The sequence below is a fragment of the Sus scrofa genome, chromosome 5 (assembly GCF_000003025.6).
Source record: "Sus scrofa isolate TJ Tabasco breed Duroc chromosome 5, Sscrofa11.1, whole genome shotgun sequence".
Taxonomy (NCBI): Eukaryota; Metazoa; Chordata; class Mammalia; order Artiodactyla; family Suidae; genus Sus; species Sus scrofa.
Window position 1 is genome coordinate 10,875,941 of NC_010447.5, and position 27,235 is coordinate 10,903,175.

Consider the following 27,235-nt stretch of genomic DNA (forward strand, 5'->3'; position numbering starts at 1 on the left):
TATGGAGGTTCCCAGGCTAGGGGTCTAATCGGAGCTACAGCTGCCGGCCTACGCCACAGCCACAGCCACGCCGGATCCGAGCCACACCTGCGACCTATACCACGACTCACGGCAACGCGGGATCCTTAACCCACTGATGGAAGCCAGGGATCGAACCTGCAACCTCATGGTTCCTAGTCGGATTTATTTCCAATGCGCCACAGCGGGAACTCCTTCAGGACTTTATTTACTATTCCAAGCCCTTAACTCTTCTCTGCATTTTAGATGAAGTCTGCGGGACTCCAAACAAAACAGGAACAAAACATGGAAGCCTATGTCCTAACTGTCTAAAGCTCATGGCTGTCTGTGGGTCAGTGGGGAGAGCTGGCGTCACCGCAGACCGAGTCTGCATCAGCATTTGCCAGCAGTCATTTATCAGCATCCATCTAAATGTTGGCAGTCACGGAAACGGCACTTTGAAGACTGAACTCTTTCAGAAGTGATGGAGTCTTAGGCTCTGCGATTGTAGCAGACACACCGCCTGGAAAAACAATGTGTGTATCCTTGCTCGAAAATTCTTTGTACACGGGCTGTAATGCACAAATCCCACGAGGGAGCAATAAACGCTGCAACACTGCTTTCCAGTCGACGTTCAGGAAGGGGTTGTGCGTGAGCGATTCTCCAGGAAAGATGATAACATCGCAGGAGTGTTTTTTCCTCGTCCAGGATGCCTGCGCACCACTGGCACAAAGTGGTTGCTCATCAGGCAGAAAATATTTCCCGGGTTACCCCTCCCGTCCTGTTTGCCCGATAAGGGACACCACTTCTTATCTGAACTGAAAAGAGGTTGCCTGCCGCTTCACAATGGCTTTCTAAATGTCTCTGGCAAAATGTGTCTTGTGGCCCACGCCATCCTGGATCTAGGCAGGGATGGAAATTCTCGGAAATAAAGTACCAGCTTAGCTAAGTCAACCCAAGTCCAAAAATATGCTCACCTTTGTTTTTGTGGATCATTTATTTTTGAATCTCAGACTCTATTCCTCAAGGGCCGTTTTCCTTCTTCTCGAAGCATATACTTTAGAGATACTTTTAGTTCAGGGATCTTGTTAACAGATTTGGTTTGTATCCATACTTTTTTTTTGGCTTTTTAGAGCCACACTCACAGCATATGGAGGGTCCCAGGCTAGAGGTCTAATCAGAGCTATAGCCGCCGGCCTACACCACAGCCACAGCAACGCCAGACCCGAGCCACGTCTGCAACCCACACCACAGCTCACGGCAACGCTGGATCCTTAACCCACTGATGGAAGCCAGGGGACCGAATCCGAAACCTCGTGGTTCCTGGTTGAATTTGTTTCTGTGGTGCAATGACGGGAATTCCTGTATCCATGCTTGATTCATTTTGCCTTCATTATCGACAGATAGTTCTATGAAGCCGATAAATTCCAGACCGAGAGAGGTTTTCTCGCAAAAATCTGCAGCTGTAATTATATTGGCTTCAGCTTCCATTGGTATAGTTGAAAAGTCTGCTTCTCATTCTGACTTTTTGTTATTTTGCAGTGACCTCCACTTTCTCTGACAGCTTTTAAGACCTTCTCTTGGGAGTTTCCATCATGACTCGGCGGAAATGAATCTGACGAGTATCCATGAGGATACAGATTCGATCCCTAGCCTCGCTCATTGGGTCGGGGATCTGGCATTGCGGTGAGCTGTAGTGTCGGTCACAGACGCGGCTCGGATCCAGGGTTGCTGTGGCTGTGGTGTAGGCCGGCAGCTGTAGCTTCGATTAGACCCCTAGCCTGGGAACCTCCATATGCCGAGGGTGAGGCCCTAAAAAGCAAAACATACTACATATAATTGGAGGAGTGGAGTGAAGCCTCTACAAGCCAAGGAATGCCAGAAAAAGACCAGCAGCTAGCAAGAGGCAAAGAAGGTTTTCCAACAGGCTTCATGGAAGCAAGACCCTGCTGACACCTGGAGTTCGGTCTTCCAGGCTCTCGACCTGTGAGACACTGAGTGCCTGCTGTGGGGTACTTTGTCTTGGTGGCCCTGCACACTGATGTGGGGGCTGTGAGGGCCCGGAGCAGCACCCCCACAGCCCAGGGTGGGGTGTAGGGGTGTAGGGTGCTGGGCAGCCTGCCCTTTTTGGGGGAGGGTGGCAAAAGCCTGAGAGCTGAGGGGAGAGGGGTCCCCCATCTTCTTGGCTGCATCCAAGACAGAGGGTTTGGCCTTGGCCTTGGCCTTGGCCTGACCCCGAGAGCACCCTAAGGAAGATGACTTCCGTGCGGCAGGTGGTCAGTCCCAGGAAAGGGCGCCAGAAGGAGTGGCCATCAGGAACACGAGTGTCCCTGGGTTTCTCCACACATGAGGACAAGGCAAGGGGACTAGGGGGCTGCATTAGAGGCCCAGCAACGCCAGGACCCGCCCGTATGTAAATGACCCCTCACTGATGCTCATGAGTGGTATTTTACTTCCTCTCCTCTCTTTTCTCAAAAGATACCATCTTCCCCCGTCTGGCCCTTGGAGATGAAATGGTTTATTTAATTCAGAGACCAGATGTCGAGACCGCACGAGCCACGCCCAGCAGGTCCGATGGATACAGAACCAGGAAGCCTGCCCTGTGCTCCCGGCCTTTCTTGGTCCCCATTCCCTCGGAGGGCTCCTTGCTGGGCGTCCCCTCACGGCCCCAGGGACACCAGCAGCTCAGGGAACCGTGTTGTAGACCTTGTAGTTGTCCTTCTGGGTGATATGCAGCTTCCAGGGGAAGAGGCGCTTCTGGGAGGGGAGGCCTTGGGCCTGTCTCACCATGAGCTGCACGTCCTCGTCCGAGAGCAGCCGAACCAGATCCCCCTCGGCGTCCCTGTAGTTGAGGGCAAGGTCCTCCCTCTGGAACTCCCGCCTAAGGGGAGAGATCAGGGCTCGTGAACCGTCCTGCGGCCCCAGGCCTAAGCGTGGGGGCAGAGAGAGGGGATGGAGGGGGTTTTAGGGCTGGGATCTAAGAACCGGAAGAGGTCAGCGCTGGACACCGGCCGTATCCTCCGAGTGGTCCCACCTCCCACTCAGATGGGGAAACAGAGACCTACAAGGGAGAACAGGACTTTCGCAATAAATTAGCCTCCCAGCCTGGAACGTCTTGCGTATAAATACGCCGAAGATGTAAGAACAGACGTGGGGAAGAGAACTGGGTCTTGCAGGGCAAAGAGGCGAGCGGGATAAAGCCCCCGTGAACGCCCTGTGTGTGGCTACAGAGGAGACCTCTTTAAGGGCAGACTCCGTGAGATAGACACTCCTCCTACACCTGGCTGGTGACAGTAAAAAGCCATCCGACGTTTCCATAGGTCCTTTGACAAAATGGATCAGAAGCCTATCGGACTTGCAAACACCTCGCTCCCCAAATCCCACTTCTAGAAAGTCAGCCTAAGGAAACCATCAGACAAGTCACGAAATAAGTGGCTCGCAGCACTATTCGTGGTCGTAAAAAAAGGGGAAGGTACCCTTAAATGGTCAGAAAAAGGGGATGTGGGTGCATTAGTGACGGTGCATCCACAGAACGATGCCGTGGAGCCAATTAAATAACATTTATGGGGGAGTGGGGGTGGGGTGTGCGCTAAAGCAATCTGTGTGAACCATAGAGAATGAGAGGAGTGAAATTCTTTTTCTTTTTTCCTTTTTAAGGCCGCGCCCACAGCATATGGAAGTTCCCAGGCTAGGGGTTGAATCAGAGCTGCAGGTGCCGACCCACACCACAGCCACAGCAACGCAGGATCCCAGCCGCATCTACGACCCTACGCTGCCGCTTGCAGCAACGCTGGATCCTTAACCCACTGAGAAGGCCAGGGATCAAACCCGCATCCTCATGGATACTAGGTGGGTTCTTAACCTGCTGAGCCACAACGGGAATGCCTGATTTCACTTCTTCATAGCTTTCTGTGATCTCTGACTTTTTTTTTTTAAATAACGAATAGATCTTACTTTTACGGTCATAGGAAGGTACCAATGGCTATTTCCATTCTGTAAACAACTATTCATAACTAAACTGGACCTTGCAGGGGGTGGTTCCCTGATGGTGGAGGGTCCAAGTCCAAGGTTTTGACCTAGAGAGACTTCAGCTCTAGCTGCAAATCTGGGCGTACAATCTGTAAACCCCCTTTTCCTCTTTCCAGCTCCTCATGCATCTCACATGGGCGACCTGATACCCACTCCGCAGGGCGGGGCTGTGGGCAAAACAGGAAGGCAAAAGAGATGCAAAACCCATGGCCCCCGAATGCGCTCTTTCTCCCTCTGCCTTTTTCTCCAGGGGGCCTGATGCCCTCTGCCCTCCCACCCCAGCCCCTCACCTCACAAGCTCCAGCAAGTCCTTGTAGAGTGGGGTGCTGGTGAGGTCTTCCTCCACCGCGATGTCCCTAAGGGGACAACAGGGTGGGGTGAGGAGGCCAGAGGGGAGACATGGGGATGAGACTGGCAGGGGGGCCCCCCTGGGCCCTTGACACCTTGTGACAACATGGTGGTTTATCAGGAGGGCAGCGGGAGCCACTGCAGGCTTTTCAGTGTGTGTTTGGGGGGGTGGGGGGATCATGCCCTCTGGTTGGGTCTTGGAACCTGGACCATGATGTGGAGGTGGGGCGGGGGGGGCAGGTCCCACCCTCCCCGCGGCCACACACTTGGTGGTGCTGACGGAGTCCTCATAGAAGCAGCAGCGCAGCCAGTTGGTGGGGTCCTCCTCTTCCGGGAAGTCCTTGAGGATCTTCACAAAGGACGCTGGGAAGATGCCCGTGGTTCCGCGGAGAGTGCCCTGAGGGGGAAACACGACACTGCCCTGTGGGCTCCAGGGGAAGCAGCAGGGCCATCCCTGGGGGCCCCGCCCCTTCAGAACCCCGAGAAAATCAGACGAGGTCGGGGTCCCCTTCTGCAGAGGGAGGAGGAGAAGTGGGCGTGGTCACCCAGCTCTTCACCCCAGGATGTCCGGTTTTTGTTTGTTTTTTGTTTGTTTGTTTGGCCGCGCCCAGGGCGACGTTCCCCAGGCCACCGACTGAACCTGCACCGCAGTTGCGGCCTTTGGGCCGCAGGTGTGGCACCTCCAGATCCTTAACCCGCTGCGGCCACATGGGAACGTCCCCAAGACATCCGTTTGGAAATAGATCAAGACCTGGAATCTGGAACACTGCTTTCACCTCATTCATTTATTCACTCTCTCAGTCATTTATTCAAAGACTTCTTGAGCACCAGCTACCCGGTGGGAAGGGATCAAAGTCCTTTCCCCGCTCCTGGAGCTTCCACTATGACACACAGATGAAGGGGTGAACTTCACGGTGAGTCAGAGGGTGGTAAGTGTTTAGGAGGAAAATAGAATGGGGGTGGGGCGGGAAGGGGCCCTGCCCCTCTGTTCACTCATCCCCGGATACCACCTCCTCTAGAGCAGCTTCTCTCCTGAAGCCCAGACCCAGCCACTGCCTGTGCGGTGTCACATGTTCTCTCAAATCATCCCAACCCCATGGAAGATAGATGGCTCCCGTCCCCTTTTACAGACATCAAAACAGGCTGAAATAGCATCCTGGCTCCTCCCCTCCGTCTGAGGCCGGAAGATGGCCAGCATACTGACACATAGAACTTTCTAGAAAACAAGAAGGCAACAAACATTTCCTGTTTCTGCTCAATGACCCAGCAAGACCACTCCACTGTGGAGCTGTTGAGTAGCTGAGACAGATCTCCAGGACTGGGGTAAAATCACAAATGTCCAGGGGTGAGACCAATAGTTAGCCTGTACTCCTCTCCAGCCCCTGGACACCAGGGACCCTCCCATCCTCTCAAAGTTCCCAGGACCGCTGGGGACTGGCCTTGCCTCAGGACCTGCCCTTCAACCTCCTTCCCCACCCCTACCCCAGAAGCCCTGAGAAAAGGGAATTTGTGTGTGTGTGTGTGTGTGTGTGTGTCTTTTTGCCTTTTCTAGGGCCGCACCCGCGGCATATGGAGGTTCCCAGGCTAGGCATCCATCTGGCCTAAGCCACAGCCACAGCAATGCGGGATCGGAGCCGCATCTGCGACCTACACCACAGCTCACGGCAACGCCGGATCATTAACCCACTGAGCAAGGGCAGGGATCGAACCCGTAACCTCATGGTTCCTAGTCGGATTCGTTAACCACTGCGCCACAACGGGAACTCCAAGAAAAGGGAATCTTTAATAACAATAAGACTTAATCCAAAAGCTTGGCACCAGGCCAGGGCCTCCCACCTGGTGACACCCCCACCCCATGTCCAGTCATGGGATGAGGCCCGGGATGGACCTCGCTTGCCACGTGCAGGGACAAAGCACAGCCAAGACAGGCCCTGGCTTCAGAGTCTCACTTAAGCCCCCCAGCGGTCCTGGCTCGGGCCAGGCTGTCCCTGGGTTGGGCTCTGAACAGCTGCACCCCCTTTAACCCTTCCCAGAACCCTGTGAAGAAACTGGCCAGGCCAGTGCCATCTCCATTTACGGGAAAGGAAACCACGGGGTTGAGCAAGTGGCCCAGAGTTGCAAAGCTCGTTAAAAACAGAGCTAGGATGTGACGCCAGAGTCCCGAGTTCATGTCTGCCTGCGTGATAAGTAACAGCACCCCAGATTACAGAGGCGCATCTCAGCCGGGCGCTCTGCCCCCTGGGCCTAACGTCTGGGGGGCATACTGGATTGTTGCAGCTGGAGGGGTGCTACTGGCATCGAGTGGATGGATGCCAAGGAAGCCACTAAACATCTTGCAATGCGCCGGGTAGCCCTCCAGCAGAGGACTGCCTGGCCTCAAATGTCAGCGGTGAACAGGCTGAGATACCCTGTTCCACGCCGGGAGATTAGACTCAGAAGGCTGAACGACTTGCCCAAAGCAATGTTTGTCGAGGTCAGCAGCAAAGGCAAGTGTAAGCTCTAGAATCTTCTGTTCCAGTCACACCTCAGGTTTCCCCCATCTACCTGCCCAGATCTCCAGGACTATCTTTGGACAGTATCTCTCCCCTGGGGCCTTCTCAGACCCCTCCTCATTCTCTGATCCCCCCACTAGACTTGGAGCCACCTCATCGCCAACTTACTTTCAACCTCACCTCCATCTTCACCTCCAACTCACTTCCATCCTCACCTCCACCCTTACCTCCAACTCACTTCCATCCTCACCTCCACCCTTATCTCCAACTCACCTCCATCCTCATCTCCATCCTCACCTCCAACTCACCTTCATCCTTATCTCCAACCTTACCTCTCACTCACCTCCATCCTCACCTCCAACTCACCTCCAACTCACCTCCAACTCACTTCCATCCTCACCTCCACCCTCACCTCCACCCTTATCTCCAATTCACCTCCATCCTCATCTCCATCTTCACCTCCAACTCACCTCCAACTCACTTCCATCCTCACCTCCACCCTTATCTCCAACTCACTTCCATCCTCACCTCCACCCTTATCTCCAACTCATCTCCATCCTCACCTCCAATTCACTTCCATCCTCACCTCCACCCTGACCTCCAACTCCCCTCCAACTCATTTCCATTCTCACCTCCATCCTCACCTCCAATCTTACCTCCAACCAGTCTTTATTAATCCGACTGAGAAGGAAGATCACATCTCCGACTTTGAAATTCAGCTCCAGTTTGCTGTTCCCAGTGAAATCAAACAGGGCCTGGGGAGAAGGGTGGGGTAAGGAGCCGGGAAGGAAATACTCACTGAGCTCCGATGAAAGGGCTGTACATACTTCAGTGATCCAATTAACGGATGAGGAAACCGAGGCTCAGGAAGGATGAGAGATTTGTCTGAGGCTACTTGTTAGTGAAGGAGTCAGGTTTAGAACCCAGGTCTCCCTGACTCCAGAACTGGTGCTCCTTACAGGCCTGGTGGGCTGAGCATGAGAGGGAAGAAGCCAAATTCCTAGGACTGGGTAACTTCCCCCTCCCCCAGGCCTCACTGGGGGGGACTCCCGTGCCCCCATAACCCCCAGGGCATTGACCACACTGGTTTGGACATGCCCATTTCAAAAGGTGCCTCCCCGGGGAGCTGTGAACCCCTTGAGGACAGGGCCTGGTCTGAGTCACCTCTAAAGCTTCAGTCCCCGAGGCAGACGGAATGACCCAGGAGACCTTGCTGTGTGAATGCTGCATAGACCCGTGGGTGTCCCTCTGCCTGGGTGCTCACTGCACACCCCCACCCCACCTCAGCGGGCCAGGGGTCCTCACGCATCTGAGGCTGAGGCTGAGGGCCCTTCCTCCCCACCCCCAGCCCCGCCCCCGGTACCCAGGCCCATCCTAGGCACACGGCAGGCACCAGCAGGAAATGCTCATGGCCGAAGGGTGGAGCCAGGCTGCTGCCCAGTGGTGAGGTGGGAGAGCCTGGCCCAGCGGGGCTACCTCTGCTCGTGGAGCTGCCATGCGGTCAAGGCTGGCACCTTGTGGGGACTCGCTCTTCCTAGGAGAGAGAAGAGGGGCTTGTCATGTCATCCCTCCTGGCTCTGTGCCCAGAGGAGACCCTCAGCGGGGGCAGGAAAGGAGGGGGGCACAGAGGCATTAAAGACGCAGCTCTGGTCGCTCCTCTGGGCCAGCACGCTGCCCCTGCCCTGCCCCTGGAGGAGGGACTTATCCTCCCGCCACGGAACCAGGGAGCGGAGGCTCAGACGGACAGTTGCTTCGTGCCCGAGCTTGCCGACACCACTCCCCACACCAAACCCTTAATTTCTCAGCTGAGGAAACGGACTTCAAGAAGGGCCATGCTCTGCTCCAGGACCCAGGGCTGCTGTGGGGCACAGCTGGAATTCGGGCCACGCCTGCCTGGGTGCAGAGGAGAGATGGCCAGGCCTGGAGAGGCCATTCAGAGATACAGGCTGCAGGAAGGAGGGAGACGATGGGTGGGAGGGCAGGGCTCGGGCACCCTGTCCTGGAATTCTTAGCAGCCTCGTTTGGAAGCCCAGTCCTATTTCTTTGCGTTCCAACTTATATATAAAGGGGGTGGTTTTATTATTATTTAAGTATAGTTGATTTACAGTGTTGTGCAATTTCTGCTGTACAGCAAAGTGGCCCGGCCATACATATATATACATTCCCTTTCTTGTATCATCTTGCATCATGGTCTATCCCAAGAGAGCAGATATAGTGCCCTATGCTACACAGTAAGACCCAGACTTGTTTCAGTGGCTTGGATTTTTGATGATTTTTTTTTTTCCTGCTTAGAAGGGGCTGGAGGGAGCAGTGGGCTGTTTGGAACAAGGGAGTGAACAGCAGCGTCCCCTGGTGGTCAGGTGGAACATCAGGAACCACCGCTGGCCCCAAGGAACTCAAACTAACCAGGGACAAGGCATCACAGGCAACGCAAGGGGGGCTGTTGGCAGACAGGAAGGCTCCCCACTCCTTCCTCACTCCCTACTCTCTCCAGGCACCCAGAGGCCCCGGGCCATCCCCTGTGGCTGCTGTGGTGCCAATGGCCCAACCCCGTCCTCATTGTCACAGATCAAAAGACACCCACTTTCTGTCCCTCTAGGCTCTACACGTGATTTTCCAAGCTCATCTAACAAGCCAAACCATCCTGGGGTGCTCAGAGATAGGACCCGCCTCTATTCCTTGCCTGCTTTTGGGAAGGAGAAGTGCCTCTGCAGCAGGGGCCTCTGGGACACAGCACCTGGTCAGGAGCAAGTGGCCCAGGGCTCTGGCCGGTGGGAGTGCGGGACAGATCACTTACACTTTCCGGGTGCGCGGGCGGAGCCGGCGGAGCCCCTGGGGCACCTGCTCCGCATCGTAGGATGACTGGTAGAAGAAGATCCGGACATCCTCATCCATCAGCACACAGATGGGCAGGCTGAGGAGGTTCTGCATTTGGGCAAGAGGCCAGACCCGTGGGGACGGTCAGCGGAAGGTCCCGACACCCCAGCCCAGCTGCTCCATCCCGTCCCCCGCCCTGGTCCCCCTTTCTCTACTAATGCATCCCCTGCCTGACAACAGAAACGAGATATATTTTTATCTTTTTTGTTTTAGGGCCACACCCGTGGCATATGGAAATTCCCAGGCTAGGGGTCGAATTGGGGCTGCAGCTGCTGGCCGACACCACAACCACAGCAACGCGGGATCTGAGCTGCACCTGCGACCTACACCACAGCTCACGGCAACGCCAGATCCTTAACGCACTGCGAGAGGCCAGGGATGGAACCCACATCCCTATGGACACTAGTTGAGTTCTTAACCCACTGAGCCACAATGGGAATTCCAGAAACAAGACATATATTTTTAAATCTCAATAGGCTGAGGGTAACATGTCATAAGATTTGCTCCTGGGTTCAAGGTTAAGAGGGGACCAACTTGCTTGAGAACAGTTCATTTGGAGAAGACTCGAAGGCCTCCAGACACGACAATGACACTGATGACAGGTGACGTGACGTGGTGGAGACTGTCCAGGCGCTGCACTGAGTGCCACACCACGTGACCTCATTTATCTCACAGCAACCTGGGAGTTAGGGTCAGGGAGGTGAAGGGATCTGTCTAGGGTCACACAGCTGGGCATCTAGAGCGATCTGCCGCCAAAGCGCATCCCCCAGGTCAAAATGAGGCCATAGCAAAGGAGGGGATCCTGCAAATAAACCACATTAACAATAATCGGTGGTATTACAGCCTAAAAAAAAGGCTTCCTGGTGCTTTATCACAGGTGGGGAACCTGAGGCTCAGAGTTAGAAAGTGCCCAGGCTGGCTGGCAGACCTAAGAAGCGGTGGTCAGGACTCTTGATCTGAGGCCGGACACACTCACCGCGAGGCAATGACCCCGGGGCTGTGAGGATGTAGAGTGCCCCAAACCCAGCAGGGTCAGCCCCCCAAGCTGCCCACTGCCCAGGTCCACCAGGAGCACTGTGATTGGCGTTGGGTGCTGCAGCTCCAGAGGCACCCAGACCTCCTCAGCCAATCCCCCAGGGACAGCAGGATGGGGAGGGGCTGGGCACACGATCCTGGGGAAACTGGATGCGCAGAGGCTGGAAAAGACAGGGCTGTCCTATGGGTGGTGGTGAGAGCCTGTCCAGAGGTGGGTTTAAGGGCACAGACAGAGCCAGGCTGTGCCCGGGATAGAATCCCAGCTCTGCTGCTCATCTGGGTGACCTTGGACAAGCGGGCCTCTGCAGGTTCATTAATACAATGGGGCTGGTAGTATCTCCCTTGTGAGATTGTGTGAGGATTAAATAAACGAACACGTGTACCACCCTCAAAAACCGCATCAGGCATCTAGCAGGGACCCCATCCAAGTTGGATGTTATCATGGATGCTGTTACTTTTATTATGACACAGCACAGTGGGTGAGAACGCAATCCTAGAGCCACAGAGATGTGGATTCACAGCCCATTCTACCTACCTAACTGCTCTGTGACTCTGAGTGCGTGACTCTACCTCTCTGTGCCTCAATTTTCTCATTTTATTTTTCATTCCTTTTTTTTTTTTCCTTCGTCTGTCTAGGGCTATACCCATGGCATATGGAGGTTCCCAGGCCAGGGGTCCCATCAGAGCTGTAGCCACTGACCTATGCCACAGCCACAGCAACACCAGATCCGAGCCATGTCTGCGACCCACACCACAGCCCACGGCAACACTGGATACCCAACCCACTGAGCGAGACCAGGGATGGACCCCACAACCTCATGGTTCCTAGTGAGACTCGTTTCCACTGCGCCACGATGGGAACTCCCATTCTTTTTCTTTTTAAGGCCACACCTGCAGCATGTGGAAGTTCCCAGGCTAGTGACCGAATCAGAGCTGGAGTTGCAGCTGCTGGTCTATGACACAGCAGCAGCAACACTGGGTCTGAGCCACATCTGCAGCAACGCTGGATCTTTAACCGACTGATCGAGGCCGGGGATTGAAACCGCATCCTCATGGAGACTATGTCAGATTCTTAGCCGCTGAGCCACAACGGAAACTCCCATTTTCCTCATTTTAAAACAAGGATCAGAGAGGAGTTCCTATTGTGGCTCAGCAGAAATGAACCTGACTAGTATCCCGACTAGTCAAGCTTTTCTAATAGCTGTCCAACAGTGGATGAGCAGCCTGGGTCGGGAGAGAATGGTAGTGAGCTCCCCGTCTCTGAATGTTTCAAGCCCAGGGTGGGGGTTACCAGAGCAGAGATTCCTGCACTGATTGACTTCTGGGCGTCAAGGAGCCCACTCAGGCACTGACAGGCAGAGAATGGGATCCTTCCGGCTGCTGATGGCTAAGCGCAGGTGTGGAAGGAAGAGCTCCAGCTCCAGTCCAAGGTCCCTCCTCCCTCTTTCTCCATCCCCACTGAAGGAGAGTGGAGCCACCGGGAAGGAGCAGCTGTCACAGCGCCCCCTGGAGGGGAGACACCTCCAGCGCGGGAGCCCAGAGGCCTTCCCACCCGGCCTCAACTCTCCCCAGAGCTCAGGATTCCTGCAGCCACTGAGGAGGGCAGGATGGCCACATCCTTCCCCGCCCCTGGCTCCTCTGCACTCCTCCAGCCCCTCACTCCACTAGGAATCATGCCTTCTCACATTCTGGAAGCAGATTCATAGTTTACAAGCACTTTCCTGTCCTTTTCTCAGTAGATCCCTGCATCACTCCCCTCCCACGAGACCAGAGAATTAGGAGCACCACCCCATTTCATAGGTGAGAAAACCAAGACCTAGACAGGATGAACAAATGGCCCTAACTCACCTCATGTCAGAGCAAAGACTAAGGAGATTCCTCGTTTAGTGCTCTTTTCTTGTAAGAGTTGAAGAGGAAGGGGAGGCCTCCCTGTCTGTGAGGATGCCTCTGGGCCCTGAAGAGGACTTCCTTCCCCAGTTCCCATCAAGCCATGATTTGTATGCCTCTAGTGACAGGGTGCTCACTATCTCACGAGGAACACTATACCTTTCTTGCCCGGTTCTAATTGGTGGAAAGCCTTTCCTAACCAGCCTGGTCTCTGCCTTTAAGACGCTCCTTCCTCTGTGCCCTCATCTCCTAAAGATGTAGACAGTTTACAGGCTGGGGGATACACATGGACATCCATCCAAGGCCAGTGGACACAATTATAATCCAGCCTGGGCCCTGTTCATGCAAAGGTGCTATGTGAGAAAGCCGGAGCCCTGGTCTCCCATGCCCGTTATACAGGCTGGGTCTTTTTGTGGCTTCACGATCCACCCGTCTGTATTCCCAGTGGACAGTGGGGACCTCGGGGCAGGCACTGGAACCTTTCTCCTTTATACCAGGACACTCGGCATAGCCATTAGATTTATCTATTCCAAGTGTGGCTCCTTGAACCTTCTCCATTGCTCCTGCCCCACCCTCTGGAACCCTAAGAACAGGTCCTGTTTTTCTCCAAAGGCTTGGCCTTTAAGATTGAAGATGGGGGCTATCGAAGCGGGAGAACCAGCCCCAGTTCCCAAAGTCATGCCAGGGATGGTACTTGACTCCTTCCCACCCACCACATCCTGTACCCAGCCAGGGGCTACATGGTCTGGCCCCACTGTTACCTTCATGTAGGCGTTGAGGGCGGGTATCCGCATCTCGGCAATCTCCTGTTTCACACCCACGTAGACTTTGGCTGAGGAAATGCAAAGAGCTGTCCTGGGAATCTGGCCCAAGGGCCAGATTCTTTGAGTCTTTTTTTTTTTTTTTCTTTAATTATTATTTATTTATTTATTTTTATTTATTTATTTTTTGTCTTTTTGCCATCTCTTGGGCCGCTCCCGTGGCATATGGAGGTTCCCAGGCTAAGGGCCTAATCGGAGCCATAGCCACCAGCCTACGCCAGAGCCACAGCAACGCGGGATCTGAGCCGCGTCTGCGACCTACACCACAGCTCACCGCAACGCCGGATCTTTAACCCACTGAGCAAGGGCAGGGATGGAACCCGCAACCTCATGGTTCCTAGTCGGATTCGTTAACCACTGCGCCACTACGGGAACTCCAGATTCTTTGAGTCTTTAAGTCTGTGGGTCTTTGAGATTTTTTTTTTATAGTGGATTTACAATGTTCTGTCAATTTCTGCTGTCCAGCAAAATGACCCAGTTACATATTTATATACATTCTTTTTCTCACACTTCCTCCATCATCTTCCATCTCGGGTGATTAGATGTAGTTCCCTGTGCTCTGCGGTAGGATCTCATTGCTTATCCATTCCAAATGCAATAGTTTACATCTAATTTGAGATTCTTTGAGTCTTTGGGCTCAGAGCTGCCCACCCGGGCCAGGAATTCTCCCCCCTCTCCCATCTTCCCGCCATCCACCATGCGTTCCCTGGTGTACTATCACCAGCGGCTACTTTTCTGGTTTTAATTGTTTATGTACTACCTGCTCCTATACACACACACACACACACACACACACACACACACACACACACACACAGAGGATTCTTAGAGAACAGGATCTTGATGTTGTCTCATCACCTGGAACAGAGGTCCTCGACCCTGGCTGCACGTTCATGTCACCCAAGGAGCGTTTAAAATCTCATCGTGGAGGACTCACCCCAGAACAATTAAAGCAGAATCATGGAGGGTGAGATTCAGGCACCAGGATTCTTTAAACCTCAAGTTACTTCCAATATGCCACCATAGTTAAGAACCGCAGTGCAGAATGAGGCACAGATCAATGCATTCTTGTGGAGTGGATGAGTGAATTGCTCCTCAAAAGCAAGGCAGAGTGTTGGTGGAAAGGGAAAGAGATGACAGTTGACCAAAGACAGAGGTCCTCTAACGGGGGGCGGGGGGAACCCCAGGGGAACCGCCCACCCAGAGGGCCCCCCAGGAGGTGAGGTGAGATGGGTCTGGCTCCCGCTGCCCGCTGCCCCTGAGACACACTGGGCTGGTGCCTGGCAGCGGTCAGAGGGTAGTGTCTGAGGTCTAGGGTCGAAAGAGACTTTGGGGAAATAGTAGCAAGAAAAAGGGTAATTAACGTCACAGGCCGGCATCAGATTGCCTGGGGGGAGGGGGCCGGACGAGAAGACAAAACTGAGGGTGAGGGTATAGCAGAAGCCGCCTTCCAAGGAGCAGCTGGGGAGGTAGATTCTGGAAGAGCTGGAGGAGCAGCGGTGAGGTGCGAAGGGAAATGAGAGATAACTAGTGCCTTGAAAGTCTGGAGAGAGCATCCCAGAGGAAGAAGGGGGTCAAGGAAGATGAGGGAAGCCTGAGTCATGCCCAGGGATCAGAGTTAACCAGTCACGGGCCACCATCCCGAGGGGAATTTAGTGGAGTGGGAAGAGCTGAAGCCAGGCAGGTGGGCTGAATAGAGGACGGGAGATAAGAAGGTGAGACAGTGAGTGAAGACTTATTCTCAAAGGCAGACACATGTTTGTTTCGAGAAAGAAGAGAACTGAGCCCGCCCGTGGAGGAGCTTGATGGAGAGTCAGTAGATAAAGGAGAAGGTGAGTCTGCAGGGAACACAGGGGATGAGTGGCCGGGCTAAAGGGCCAGGAGAGGAGAGGTTAGGTAAACAGGTGAGGCCCCTCTTCCTGGCCGCTAGGAGGCAGGGGCGGGGCAGGGCAAAGGGACCAGCAAGCCCCTGGGAGACGGCATCCTCAGAGCTCCTGGGAGTCAGCATCCAGGGAGCCCTGGAAGACAGCATCCGCCAGCATCCTCCGTGGGGCTGGATGCTGGATGCAGGGAACCCTGGGCATTTGCTGAGGTGAGAGGAAAGCAAGCTGGAGGTGGGGATTGGAGCTTGAAGACAGGAAGGTCAGGACGTGGGAACAGCTTTTGCATGCAGCCTGCAGGGCGTGGAGGGCACAGCCAAGTCCACCCCATGTGCCCCACACCCCGCTTTGGTGGGGCTTTCTCCTGCTGGGCTCACTTGGGAAGGCCTTGAGAAGCGCGAGGCTTGGTCCTGTCCAAGGCGCGATGGGACTGAGCTGGGGAGGAGGCCAGGAGGCGAGGGGTGAGGGGACTGTCCAAAAGCAGAGTGTGCCCCCTGCTGCATCTCAGCAGGGAAGTGGGGGAGCCACGGGGGGGGGGGGGACTGGTGAGTGAGAGGGGCGGGGCGGTGCGGGGGCGGGGGGCGGCTGGAAGATGAGTCTGTGTTTCACTCGGGGAAACGCAGGGATTCCGTCTGCAGGAGAGGCTCCGGCTGATGCGCTCCAAACCTAGCCTCCGTGGTGGATGGCTGAAGCAGGGTGGCCGACAAGGTCATGGCAGCACAGGAGGTCAAGGGCTATGAGGCGGGAGAGCTAGAGGTGGCAGCCGGTGACTGGCAGGAGGAGGGGCATGGACTAAAGGAACGGTTTTCACTAAACGGAATGGTTTGCGCTGAAACAGAAGCACCAAGCAGTAGGCAGAGCTGGGAGAAGAGGCGGATGGACGGGGCTCTGTCCTGGGGCAGCCGGTGGCCGCGTACCTGGGAGCGTGGGCAGGACGCAGGTGAAGGGGCTGGTCTTGCTCTCCGGCCCGAAGCGCTCCTCCAGTTTGCTCTGCAAGGCGTAGAACTGGCGGTAGCGACGGTAAATGAGGTACTTGCACCCCCCTTTCGTCTTCACCTCGATGACGAAAACCTAAGGAGGACAGAGGCCTAGGGTGGGGCCTCGCAGGCCAGGGGGCGGGGCCTCGCAGGCCAGGGGGTGGGACCAAGGCCAGGGGGCGGGGCCTCGCAGGCCAGGGGCGGGGCCTCGAATGCCAGGGGCGGGGCCTCGAAGGCCAGGGCCGGAGAAGCGGGCAGGTCCAGAGGCCCTAGAGACAGGGCAGAATTTCTCGATGTCGGTATTACATTTGGGGCCAGGTAATTCTCTGTCGTGGGGACTGCCATTGTGCTGCGTGAAGCAACAATCCTGGACCCCATGCACTAGACGCCCCACCCCAAGTCGTAAAAATCATGTGTCTCAAGATATTTACTGCCAAGCGTCTCCTGGTGGGCACAATGGCCCTGTTGAGAACCACTGGGATAGAAGTGAAGAGATGAGAGCGTTGGAGGCTCAGAGATCAGAGGGTAAAGGTTCAGAGGTCAGAGGCGAAGGCTGACGGGTCTCTCTTACAAAGTGGCTGGTGAAGCCTCTCTTCTCCTCGATGTCCGCGATGTTGGCTGAGACGGCAATGTCGTCAGGAAGCTGGGCGAAGTCGCTGAGGGAGGCAGGAGGAGAAGAGAAATCAAATCCTGGTATCACCTCTGCTGTGTTTGGTGGCCCCTGGATATGAGACCCCGTGCCGAGTGAACCAATGTATCTGCAACTTCCCCTTCAACACCCACCTGTGCCAGATCCCGCTACAGACCTGACCTTGAGATCCAAGGCATTTGGAGACAGGGCCACATATCAACAGCCGTATTAGAGTCCAGCAAATCGCTTTGCAACTGTTTTATTCATCCGGAAACAGGGCATCCGGCACCCCTAACATACCAGAGCCTGTTCTAGGCCCTGGGTCACAGGTGTAAAGGAAGTTGACACACGCCTCCCAGGGAGAAGGGCTCATTACGCCCTGGTCGGGGAAACCCTCACAGAGGAGGTGACCTTTGGGCCAGATCTAGATGGACTAAATAGGAGTCCATTAGGTAGGATGGAGGAAGGGCCTTCCGGGCAGAGGGAACAGAATGTGCCAAGGGTCTGAGGCCCAGGTCTAGTGTTGGCTGGAGTCTGTTGTGATCAGAGACTGAATAGGTGGCTGAGGCCAGGCTGAGGAGGGTCTCCAGTGCCGAGCTCAGGAATTTTACAGGCAATAGGGATCCACATAAGTGTTCAGAAGAGAGTGAAAACACAACAGGATCTTGGCTTAAGGAGACCAACTCGGGCAGCTGAGTGGAGAGGAACAGGAGGGCAGAGACTGAAGGGACAGGGCCCCATTGGGAGGCCCTGAAGTGGTCCAGCCGAGAGCTGATGCGGACCCGGGCCAGACAGCGGGGACAGGAGAGGACAGACACAAGGGACATCGCCCTTGGCAGACACTGTTCCATTTTCGTGTGAGCTGCTGCTTCTTGCTAATCAAGCTCCAATTCTTTTCAGGGTGACAAGGTCCAGCCCCGTGGTGACAGATCACTATTGGTCTGAGCCAAACATAATTATCCCATTGCTGTTTCCCAGCCTTCCGTGCAGCTAGGAGCAGCCACGTGACCAGTTCATAAGAGGAACTCTGCCGTAAGACCCTCTGGGACTGTGCTTGCTCTCCTGATCCAGAGGGATGGACAAGGCCATCATGGTCTCCTCCCCCTTTCCCTTCTGCCTCCCTGGAAAGCAGGTGTGACTTCGGACCTGCAGCAGCCATATTGCATCCAGGAGGCATATCATGAGAAGGCTCACAGGACTCTGGGATGCTGGTCTTGAAGTCAGAGAGCCGCAAAACAGCTGTGGCCGACCTCTGGACTTCTTGTTATGTGAAAGCATAAACGCCTGTTTCAGCCACTCTCAGTTCCTCTTCTGTCTGCGGCCTTATGCATTTCTGACAGACACATTACTGATCTGTGAGTCACTCTAGAGTTACGGCCAGTAGGGTTTGGGGACTGTTTGGATGCAGAGGTGAAAGAAAGGGCAGTGTCAAGACTGACACCCACATGTTACCCATATTCTGACCAGGATGGGTGGGAGGGGAGCCCAGCTGAGGGACTCCATTTGGGGATGCTAATTTGAGGGGCCTCTTGGGTACCCAGGCTGAAGTCCAGCAAAAGCAGTGTGTCTCTGGAGTTCAGCAAGGATTGGGGGGGTTGCTCAGCTCGTGGGAGGGTAAGAACCAACCATATGCCCTGTGACTGGTAGTTAAGGACCCCCCCCCAAAGAAGAGCAATCAGAATGAGCAGAGGAGGGGGCTGAGAGGGACACATGCGGGAAGGGAAACTACCAAGGAGATGGGGAAGGCGCAGCTTAGGGGTTGCGGAATCCAGCCGCTTGTGGCCGGATGAGGAAACAAGGAAAGCAAACATGACTTTACTGTTGCAGCAACTGGGAAACAGGGTGGGAGTGGGGGCGGGGCCTGCCACATCTGAACCTCAGCGCCGGCCGTAATATCGATTTCAAAGGCTACACCCCCAGTCCCAGGCCCTGCCAGTCCCCATGTGATCTGGGCTGCCAGGGCTCTTGGGCCACGTCAGGACTCTGGAGGGCTGGCTGAGAGGTGACTCAGGGTGGCAGCGGGCAGGGAGAGGAAAGCCCCATTGCTCCCAGAGCAACTCGGTGGCTTCTGGCAACCTCGCCACTCACTTTCCACACACGGTTCCGGGGTTACACCCTTGGGGGAAGCTTCCTCCTCCACTTTCTCCCCCAAGACTGTGCATTTTAGGGGGATTTCACCTGCAGCTGGCTGGGGATGGGGCAGGAAGGAACCGGAGAGCTAGAAATGGCCCTGAGCGGGGACTCGGGAGGGCTGGGCAATAATAGCTAACTTCAGCTAACGACTTCCTGAGCGCCCCAGCACCAGGTGCCCTTCCGAGAGTGTCATGTTTTTTTCCAGACAAGGAAACGGAGGCTCAGAGAGGTTAACAAACTTGCCCAAAGAAGTCGAGAAGCCAGAATATGGCTCCAGAATTCTAGTCCTGAACACGGCTGCACGGGCCCTGCTTTGAAGCTCCCAACAGCCTGCTGCACGAGGTCAGATATATCCCGGCCCCTCCCAGCCTCGGTCTCCCCATCTGAAATGGCAATGATAATAATGACAGTAATTACATCATAAGAACCCCACACCCCACACCCTACTACAGCTGCTACAGCACCTACTGTAGCTCAGACACTATTCTAAGAACATGAGGACGTGGCCTCCGCTTTCCTGGGTCTCGTGGTCGAGTGGAGGCGTCCGGCAATTGTATAATCTCCATGGTCACAGATGTGGTGAAGAAAAAGCCTCTGATGTTTTGAGCGCCAGCAGGAGCCCGGCCGCTTGACAGTCCCTCATGGAATCGGCTGTGCGTTGGGCAAGAGGGTTTGGCAAGTGGACGCTTCGAACGTGGGGCAACGTTTATCAGAGAGAGAAGCGGGGCTGCTGTGTATACAGAGGGGCAAGGCTCCCTCAGACCGAGGCTGGTCAGGGAGGGCTTCCCAGAAGAAGGGGTGCCAGGTGGTCCGTGGGTGAAGCAATTAAGAGTTGGCCTCAGGACAGGGGGCAAGGGAGAGAGGCCAGTGCAAAGGCCCCAGCCAGGCAAGAAGGAGGAAGTTACAAGGGATTCCCACGAGAGCGGGACCCCCGTTCCCTGCGGCATCCCCAGCGCCCAGAACAGTTCTGGCACAATGTAGGAGCCCAACCTAAGGCTGCTCCCTCAGTCTGCAGTCCAGCAAGTGGGTGGGCCGTGCTGTGGGCCGCATGGGGAGAGCCTGGCTGCCTGCGGGGAGGCGGGGGTGCTGAGCCAGGGGACACACAGGCTGGTGGGCCGGCTCTGGGCCTCCTGCCTCTGACCCACGTGCCTTGAGAAAGAGGAAGTGCTCCCAGCCTCAAGCAGCAGCTGTTTCCTGAAGGTTCAGGTGTGTGTGCGGGGTCCAGCGTCCACCGAGTTGGGTGGAAGTGGATGGGACAACCTCACCCCAGCCCCCTAGCCCCTAGCAGCACCCTCCTCTGTGGCTCTTGAGAGCCATTCTTTTTTTTTTTTTTAGGGCTACACCTGCAGCATATGGAGGTTCCCAGACTAGGGGTTGAATCAGAGCTGCAGCCGTCAGCCTGCTCCAACGCCACAAGCAACGCCAGATCCTTGACCCACTGAGTGAGGCCAGGGATCAAACCCATGTCCTCATGGATACTAGTCCACTGAGCCACGATGGGAACTCCTCAAAAGCCATTCTTGCTCTGCCTTCCCAGCCTTTGCCTCTGCTGCCCCTCCCTCCACACACACGTAAGCCTTCCTTCTGACATTTGACCTTCGAGAATTCCATGCCAGGTTCTGCTTCTGGCCCCAGACTCCACCACGGGCCCTCTGCCGCTCACTTTGGCCCAGACCAACCTGACCCATCTCCAATGACCATCTGAGTCACCTCCACACTGTGACACACACTTTTTTCATGTCACCTGCTATTCCAGTCCAGGAGGGCAGGGGTCAGCCCCCATGTCCTCAGGTCCCCCCGCAGCTCAGAGCACAGTCCCGGTCACTGAGGAAACATTCCAAAAATGCTTCCTGAGACACAAGGCTAGGCCCTGGCAAGACTGTGCGCCCAACCCCAGCAGTGCCACTCACTCCATGTGATGCTGAATAAAAATACTTTCTTCTCCTTGGGGCTCGGTTTTCTTATCCGTACAACGACGGGTTGGACTGAAAAGACCTAAGGACATTTTCCAGCTCTAAGATCCATTCATTCATTCATTCATTCATTCAGCAGCATTTACTGAGCCCTTAGTCTTTGCACCAACCTTATTCAAATCCTGGGGATACCGCAGTGAGCAAAAGAGACAAATATCCTACAGTACATGCTTCTAATCTGGGCGCCAGCGAGAAAGAAAAAAAAAAGGCGTGAGTATAGACTATTCTGCCAATAATGTAAGGACTATACAGGACAAGGAAAGGGGGCAAGGGTTCAGGGGGCGCTATCAGGGAAGGCTTCTTGGAGGCGGTGACATTTAAGCCAAGCCCTGGATAAAGAGCGAGAATGAGCCTAATTCCGGGATTCTGTCTGAACAGAAGATGAAAAGCCATCACGGAACAGCGTGGAGCAGCAAGGCTCAGCCTGGGCCCCAGGACACCTGAGTTCCTGCCCAGACTCTGCCACCTATTCCTGCATGACCCTGGGAAAGTCACTCCCCTTCTCTGAGCCTCGGTGTCTTCATCTGTGCCTCAGGGAGGTGAGCCATGAGTCAGAGTTTCCTTAAACCGGTTCTAAGAGACTGCATTTCTGAGTATTTGGGTTTCGAGTCAATTCTGGCCTCTCAACTTTGACATTGACCAGAGGACACAGGAAAGCCAGCCTCGGTACCCCAAGGCTTGCTGGGAACAGCGAGGAGGCCCCCGGAGGTGCACCGCCCCCGCACTCACCTCTCAGCCCGCAGCTGCTGGGCCACGGCCATGGCCATCAGTGGTCCAGGGGAGTGGGTGGTGGAGGGTCTCGCCCAGCCCGGCCCAGGCCGAGGCCACCTCTCACTTCCCTCCAGCCACCACACGTCTCAGCCGTGGTCCCAGGTGTCCCCGGAGCCGCCTTTGGGGGCGGGGGGCCCACCCCAAACCTCTCAACTTAAGAAGAGACTCCTCCTCCAGGCTGTCGGGGACGGGCTGTGGCCCACACTTCCTCTTCCCCACCTCCTGGTCCTCCCAGCTGTGCCCCAAATGGGGAAGTGCACACACCCTCTGACATGTGTGTGCAGGAGCCCTCTGATTTGGGACCATCAGGGACTTCCTCGATGCCAGTTCTTGGTGCCAGTCCTCAGCTGGACCCCAGAGACCCAACCCCCCCCCCCATCAGAGATCAAGTCCAGAGCTGACTCAGCCACTGTGGGACTTACAGTCCTGAGGAGACCCTTCACATTCACTGAACCAACTTGGCCCAAACTCTTCTCTAAGCCTGGAGGGCCGGCCTCCACCTTGCCTGCCATCCCTCAGGCCCAGCTCAGATGCCACCCTCCTCCAAGAAGCCTCTCAGGTCCCCCCAATACAGTTTGTGCTCACAGGCACCTGTATCGTATTGAGAGTGAAGGTTGGTCTGTGCTTCTTTTTCCCCTTCGCCTGGAGCTCTGGGCCACACTTTCCTCATCCTGAGATCTCCGGGCCTACACAGGCCTGGCACAGCCAGTCCTGCCTACACGGCTGCCAAGAGGAGTGAGCTTCTCGTCACATCATGACCACACCCTCCCTGCTTAAACTCTGTAATGGCTTCACCCTGCACTTAGAGGAAAGTCCAGACGTCTTGCCCTGTCTGCCTCTGAAACTCTGAAGGCCCTACTGGCTTCCCCAGCCCCCTCCCCTGGGCCATTTCCCTCCCACAGTGGCCGCTAGTCCATTTCTAGAACGCTCGAAGACGTCTTCCCTCTGGGCCTTCGTGCATGCTGTTCCTCTGCTGTATGCTCTTCCCTGCGCCCTTTAGGGCTCTGCTGGGAAGGCCTCTCTTTAGGGAGGACTTCTGCGAAACCTCACCCTAACCACCTCACCTCCCCAAGATACTCTTTCCCAGATCCCTGTACTTTTGCTTCAGAGCATTTGAACTATTGTCATTTCATATTTCTTTGGGTATTTACATGGCTTTTTTGTTTCATTTTGTTTTTTGCTTTCTAGGGTCGCACCCATGGCATGTGGAAGTTCCCAGACTAGGGGTTGAGTCAGAGCTACAGCTGCCAGCCTACACCACAGCCACAGCAATGCAGGATCCGAGTCACGTCTGCCACCTACACGACAGCTCATGGCAATGCCAGATCCTTGACCCACTGAGTGAGGCCAGGGACCGAACCCACATCCTCATGGATACTAGTCAGAGTCATTTCCACTGCGCCACAAGGGAACTCCTGTTTGTGTATTTATATCTTTGACCTCTGTTTTCCCAGGTAGCGTGGTGTCTAGCACGATGCAGGTGTTCACCCGGGATTCTGGGCATGAATGCGATGCTTCTAGTGGGTAATTCTGTGGCTCCTCTAACTGGTATGGCTATTAGATTCTGGAAAGAGCTCTCCAGAGAAGTCCACAGTCACACCCAGGAACCCCCAACCGGTCACACACACACACACACACACACACACACACACACACACACTCACATTCACATTCGTACTCACGCAAGCATTGCAGATGCAAAGTAGAAAGGCAGCAGGAAGAGGCTATAGATGAGGCAGAAGCCATGCCTTCTGGCATCACAGAATGGGCCCTGGGACACTGAAGGAGCCTGGATCCGGAACCTCCTACTGCAGTCTCTCTGTCATTTCCCGGACAAAGGGACTGGGACAGAAGCCACTCTCAGGATCCCAAGGGCTGTCTGGCTCCAAGAATGAAGGACAACGGGGAGCCCCAACCCCTTCCTCTGAACCTCCTCCCTGCTCTGCCCCGCTGCCCCAAGGGACTTTCGGCCCCCAAAAGAGTTGAGGGTGGAGCCAGAGTCCCCAGGAAGGAGGAGGTTCTGGGTCCAGCACTGTGGCCCTCACCCACTGAAGCTCTCCTTCGCTTCATCCAGCCAGGCCAGGGCCAAGGGCTCTTCCGAAATCAAGGTCTTGATGGACTCAAGGTCTTGGGAGGCAGGGACAGAGATGGAGAAGGCTGAGAAGAGAGCAAGAAAGGAGAAAACTGGAGAGAGCAACAACTGTGCGCTGAGCAAGGCATTTGGAAAACAGAAAAGCAATCATGGCAGGGTGAACACAGCTCAAAATTTCCCATCCTACTCCAGGCATATAAAAACTGCTGGACAATATATTTTTAAGTACTTTCAACATATAGAGCCCAGCTCAAAGCAAGCAAGTCATTTTCGGATTCTAAGGGAAGTGAAACCTACACCAGCGAGAGGCGCTCCACACCCAGTGGGAAAACCAGTGATGGATTTCGGAGAGCTGAGATGTTAGTGCCTAATTTGGGACTAGGTCCAGGCTATAGGTCCTGCTGTTGGCAGGAAGTCATTTCTGTGCTCCCAGTGTGAAGCTGAGTGTCAGAACCGATTAAAGGAACAGAATGTCTCAGCTAACAGCCTGGAGTCACTACAGGACACTCTCCCAGGCCGTGGGTGGAATGAGAGATACATACACCAGATCAGAGCGTCAAGCCTGAAACCCACACTGATGTCAGGCCCACATCTAAGTTACCCACGCCACATAGAAATCCCAAGCTGCATTATTATAGCAAAATAATTTGGAGTTCCCGCCACGGCTCAGCAGGAACGAATCCAACAGGTATCCGTGAGGATGGGGGTTTGAGCCCTGATCTTGCTCAGTGGGTTAAGGATCTGGCATTGCTGTGAGCTGTGGTGTAGGTCACAGAGGCAACTCGGGTCTTGCATTGCTGTGGCTGTGGTGTAGGCTGGCAGCTATAGCTCCAATTTGACCCCTAGCCTGGGAACCTCCATATGGCGCAGCCCTAAACAAAAGACAAAATCATAATGATAATTTGGTGTTCACCAGCCTGCAGGGCAAGAGCGAAACTGCCCTGCAGGCTCACAGACCAGCATTACCAAAGGTGGAAAGAACCCCTCTAATGAGAAAGACACAACTTATAGATCCCACACGTGGAAGCATCCACACCCGAAGAGCCAGAGATAATACCAGCGACGACTCCAATCCAGTCCCCGGTGTCTCAGGGCTCACAGTCTGGATAATGAAACAACTAAATGAGCAGTAACAGGAGAGGTATGGCAGATATTGCAGGTGTCTGTGAGTTCCAAGAGGTACAAACACCTAGCTATAGCTGGGGATGAGGGAGAGGCTGGCCTGGAGTTGGTCAGAAAAGACAAGAAGTGACAACAATTTCAGCAAGGAAGTGTGATCCAGCACTGGCATGGGATTGTGTGTGTTATCCTATGTGTACGGTTAAAAGCGTATATTGTATATACACACGTTTATAAACACACATGCGTCTGTGTAGACAAATATGAGCGTGTTTATGTTGTGTCCATTTAAGAACATACAATGTGTGTAGTAGAGACATTGTAATTTTGAGAGGATCTATTTATTCATTCGTTTATTTTTTTATTGAAGTAGAGTTGATTTTGCAATGTCGTGTTAGTTTCTGGGGTACAGCAGTGATTCAGTTATACATATATGTTTGAATACATATATATATATTCTTTCCAGACTCTTTTCCAGGACAGGTTACTACAAGGTATTGAATATTCTTCTTTTATTTATTTTTAATTTTTATTTTTTTTGTCTTTTTGTGATTTCTTGGGCCGCTCCCATGGGATATGGAGGTTCCCAGGCTAGGGGTCTAATCAAAGCTGTAGCCACTGGCCTATGCCAGAGCCACAGCAACATAGGATCCAAGCCAAGTCTGCAACCTACACTACAGCTCACAGCAACGCCAGATCCTTAACCCACTGAGCAAGGGCAGGGATCGAACCCGCAACCTCACGGTTCCTAGTCGGATTCGTTAACCACTGTGCCATGACGGGAACTCCTGAATATGCTTCTGAGTGCTACAAAATAGGATCTTGTTGTTTACCTCGTTTATATACAGTCGTGTGTATTTGCTAATCCCAAGCTGGTAATTTAACCCCCACCCCGTCCTCCTTTGGTCACTGTAAGTTTTTTTCCTATGTCTGTGAGTCTGTTTCTGTCTTGTAAATAAGCTCCTGTTTCTTATATTTCAGGTTCCATGTGTAAGTGACACTCATGACCATATATACGTGACAACCATGTGGTATTTGTCTTCCTCTGTCGGACTTACTTCACTTAGTATGAGAGTCTCTAGGTCCATCCGAAGTGCTGCAAACGGCATTATTTCATTCTTTTCATGGCCGAGTAACAGTCCATCGTGTGTGTGTGTGTGCGTGTGTGTGCGTGTGCATAAAAGTACGTCTTCTTCATCCTGCTGATGGACTCGAAGGTTGCCTCCGTGTCTTGGCCATTGAACGCGGTGTTGCTGTGGACACTGGGGTGCACAAATCTTTTCCAATTGGAGTTTTTGTCTTTTCTGAATATATGCCCAGGAGTGGTATGGCTGCATCCTATGGTAGCTCTATTTTTCGTCTTTTAAGAACCCTCCGTACTGTTTTCCATGGTGGCTGCAGAGAGGATGTACTGAAATGCTGGCATCTAAGCGGGCACAGAATGAGCAAAAGCATCAATACGTTTGTAGCACTTGAACTCGGGCAAAGCTAATATATTCTTTTGGATCCTTTCTTTTATTTTCTTCTTTGGTTTTTTGTGTTTGTTTGTTTAAGGGCTGCTCCTGCAGCATATGGAAGTTCCCAGGTGAGGGGTCCAGTGGGAGCTGCAGCTGCCGGCCTACGCCACAGCCACAGCCACAGTGGTTCCAAGCCGCATCTGCAACCTACACCACAGCTTACAGCAATGCCAGATCCTTAACCCGTCGAGCAAGTCCAGGGATCGAACCCCATCCTCATGGATACTAACCGGGTTCTTAACCCGCTGAGCCACCAGATGAACCCTTTCTTTACTCATCCGTTAGACAGGCTTACCCAATGAGGTTGTAGTAAGAATTCACAAGAAAATTGCGTGAAAAATGCCTAGACACATGGGAATTTCTAAATCTTGTTCTAAATTTTCAGTGCATGTGTGTGCGCATGCGTGCGTGCGTGTTGCGTGGGACAAGCGCTCAAGTTCACCTTCCCAGGCATCTCAAGGTCTTGCCTTCCTATCCCCCATCCCTTCCACCCCAAGAAGCCTCCTGGGGCCCTGACTCAGCCACTGGCCCCTGCCACAGGGGCACGAGGTTGTCCAGGAAAGGGCCGAGGTCTGTGGTGGGCTGGCTCTGCCCCCACCCCCACCCCGACTCCTCTCCCTTTCTTCTGTCCCTGCCTGTGGTTCTGCTGAATACGA

General features: G+C 54.3%; 1 protein-coding gene across 4 annotated transcripts in view; it reads right to left on the reverse strand.

The window, feature by feature from the left end:
- Positions 207 to 27,235, reverse strand: part of NCF4 (neutrophil cytosolic factor 4) — a 117,856-nt gene continuing 90,827 nt past the window's right edge. Inside the window, exons 1-10 of one of the 4 annotated variants that reach the window (XM_001924811.4) lie at positions 21,810 to 22,056; positions 16,915 to 16,999; positions 16,284 to 16,437; positions 13,427 to 13,497; positions 9,664 to 9,791; positions 8,343 to 8,400; positions 7,523 to 7,621; positions 4,641 to 4,771; positions 4,317 to 4,382; positions 207 to 2,878 (exon numbers count right to left, since the gene is read on the reverse strand). In XM_001924811.4, coding sequence (XP_001924846.2) covers positions 2,683 to 2,878; positions 4,317 to 4,382; positions 4,641 to 4,771; positions 7,523 to 7,621; positions 8,343 to 8,400; positions 9,664 to 9,791; positions 13,427 to 13,497; positions 16,284 to 16,437; positions 16,915 to 16,999; positions 21,810 to 21,847 — 1,026 coding nt within the window. In that variant the 5' untranslated portion in view covers positions 21,848 to 22,056 and the 3' untranslated portion in view covers positions 207 to 2,682. Of the gene's footprint in view, positions 2,879 to 4,316; positions 4,383 to 4,640; positions 4,772 to 7,510; positions 7,622 to 8,342; positions 8,401 to 9,663; positions 9,792 to 13,426; positions 13,498 to 16,283; positions 16,438 to 16,914; positions 17,000 to 21,809; positions 22,057 to 27,235 lie in introns of those variants that run through there. The other 3 variants (XM_013997542.2, XM_021091535.1, XM_013997543.2) reach the window with 3 other exon arrangements.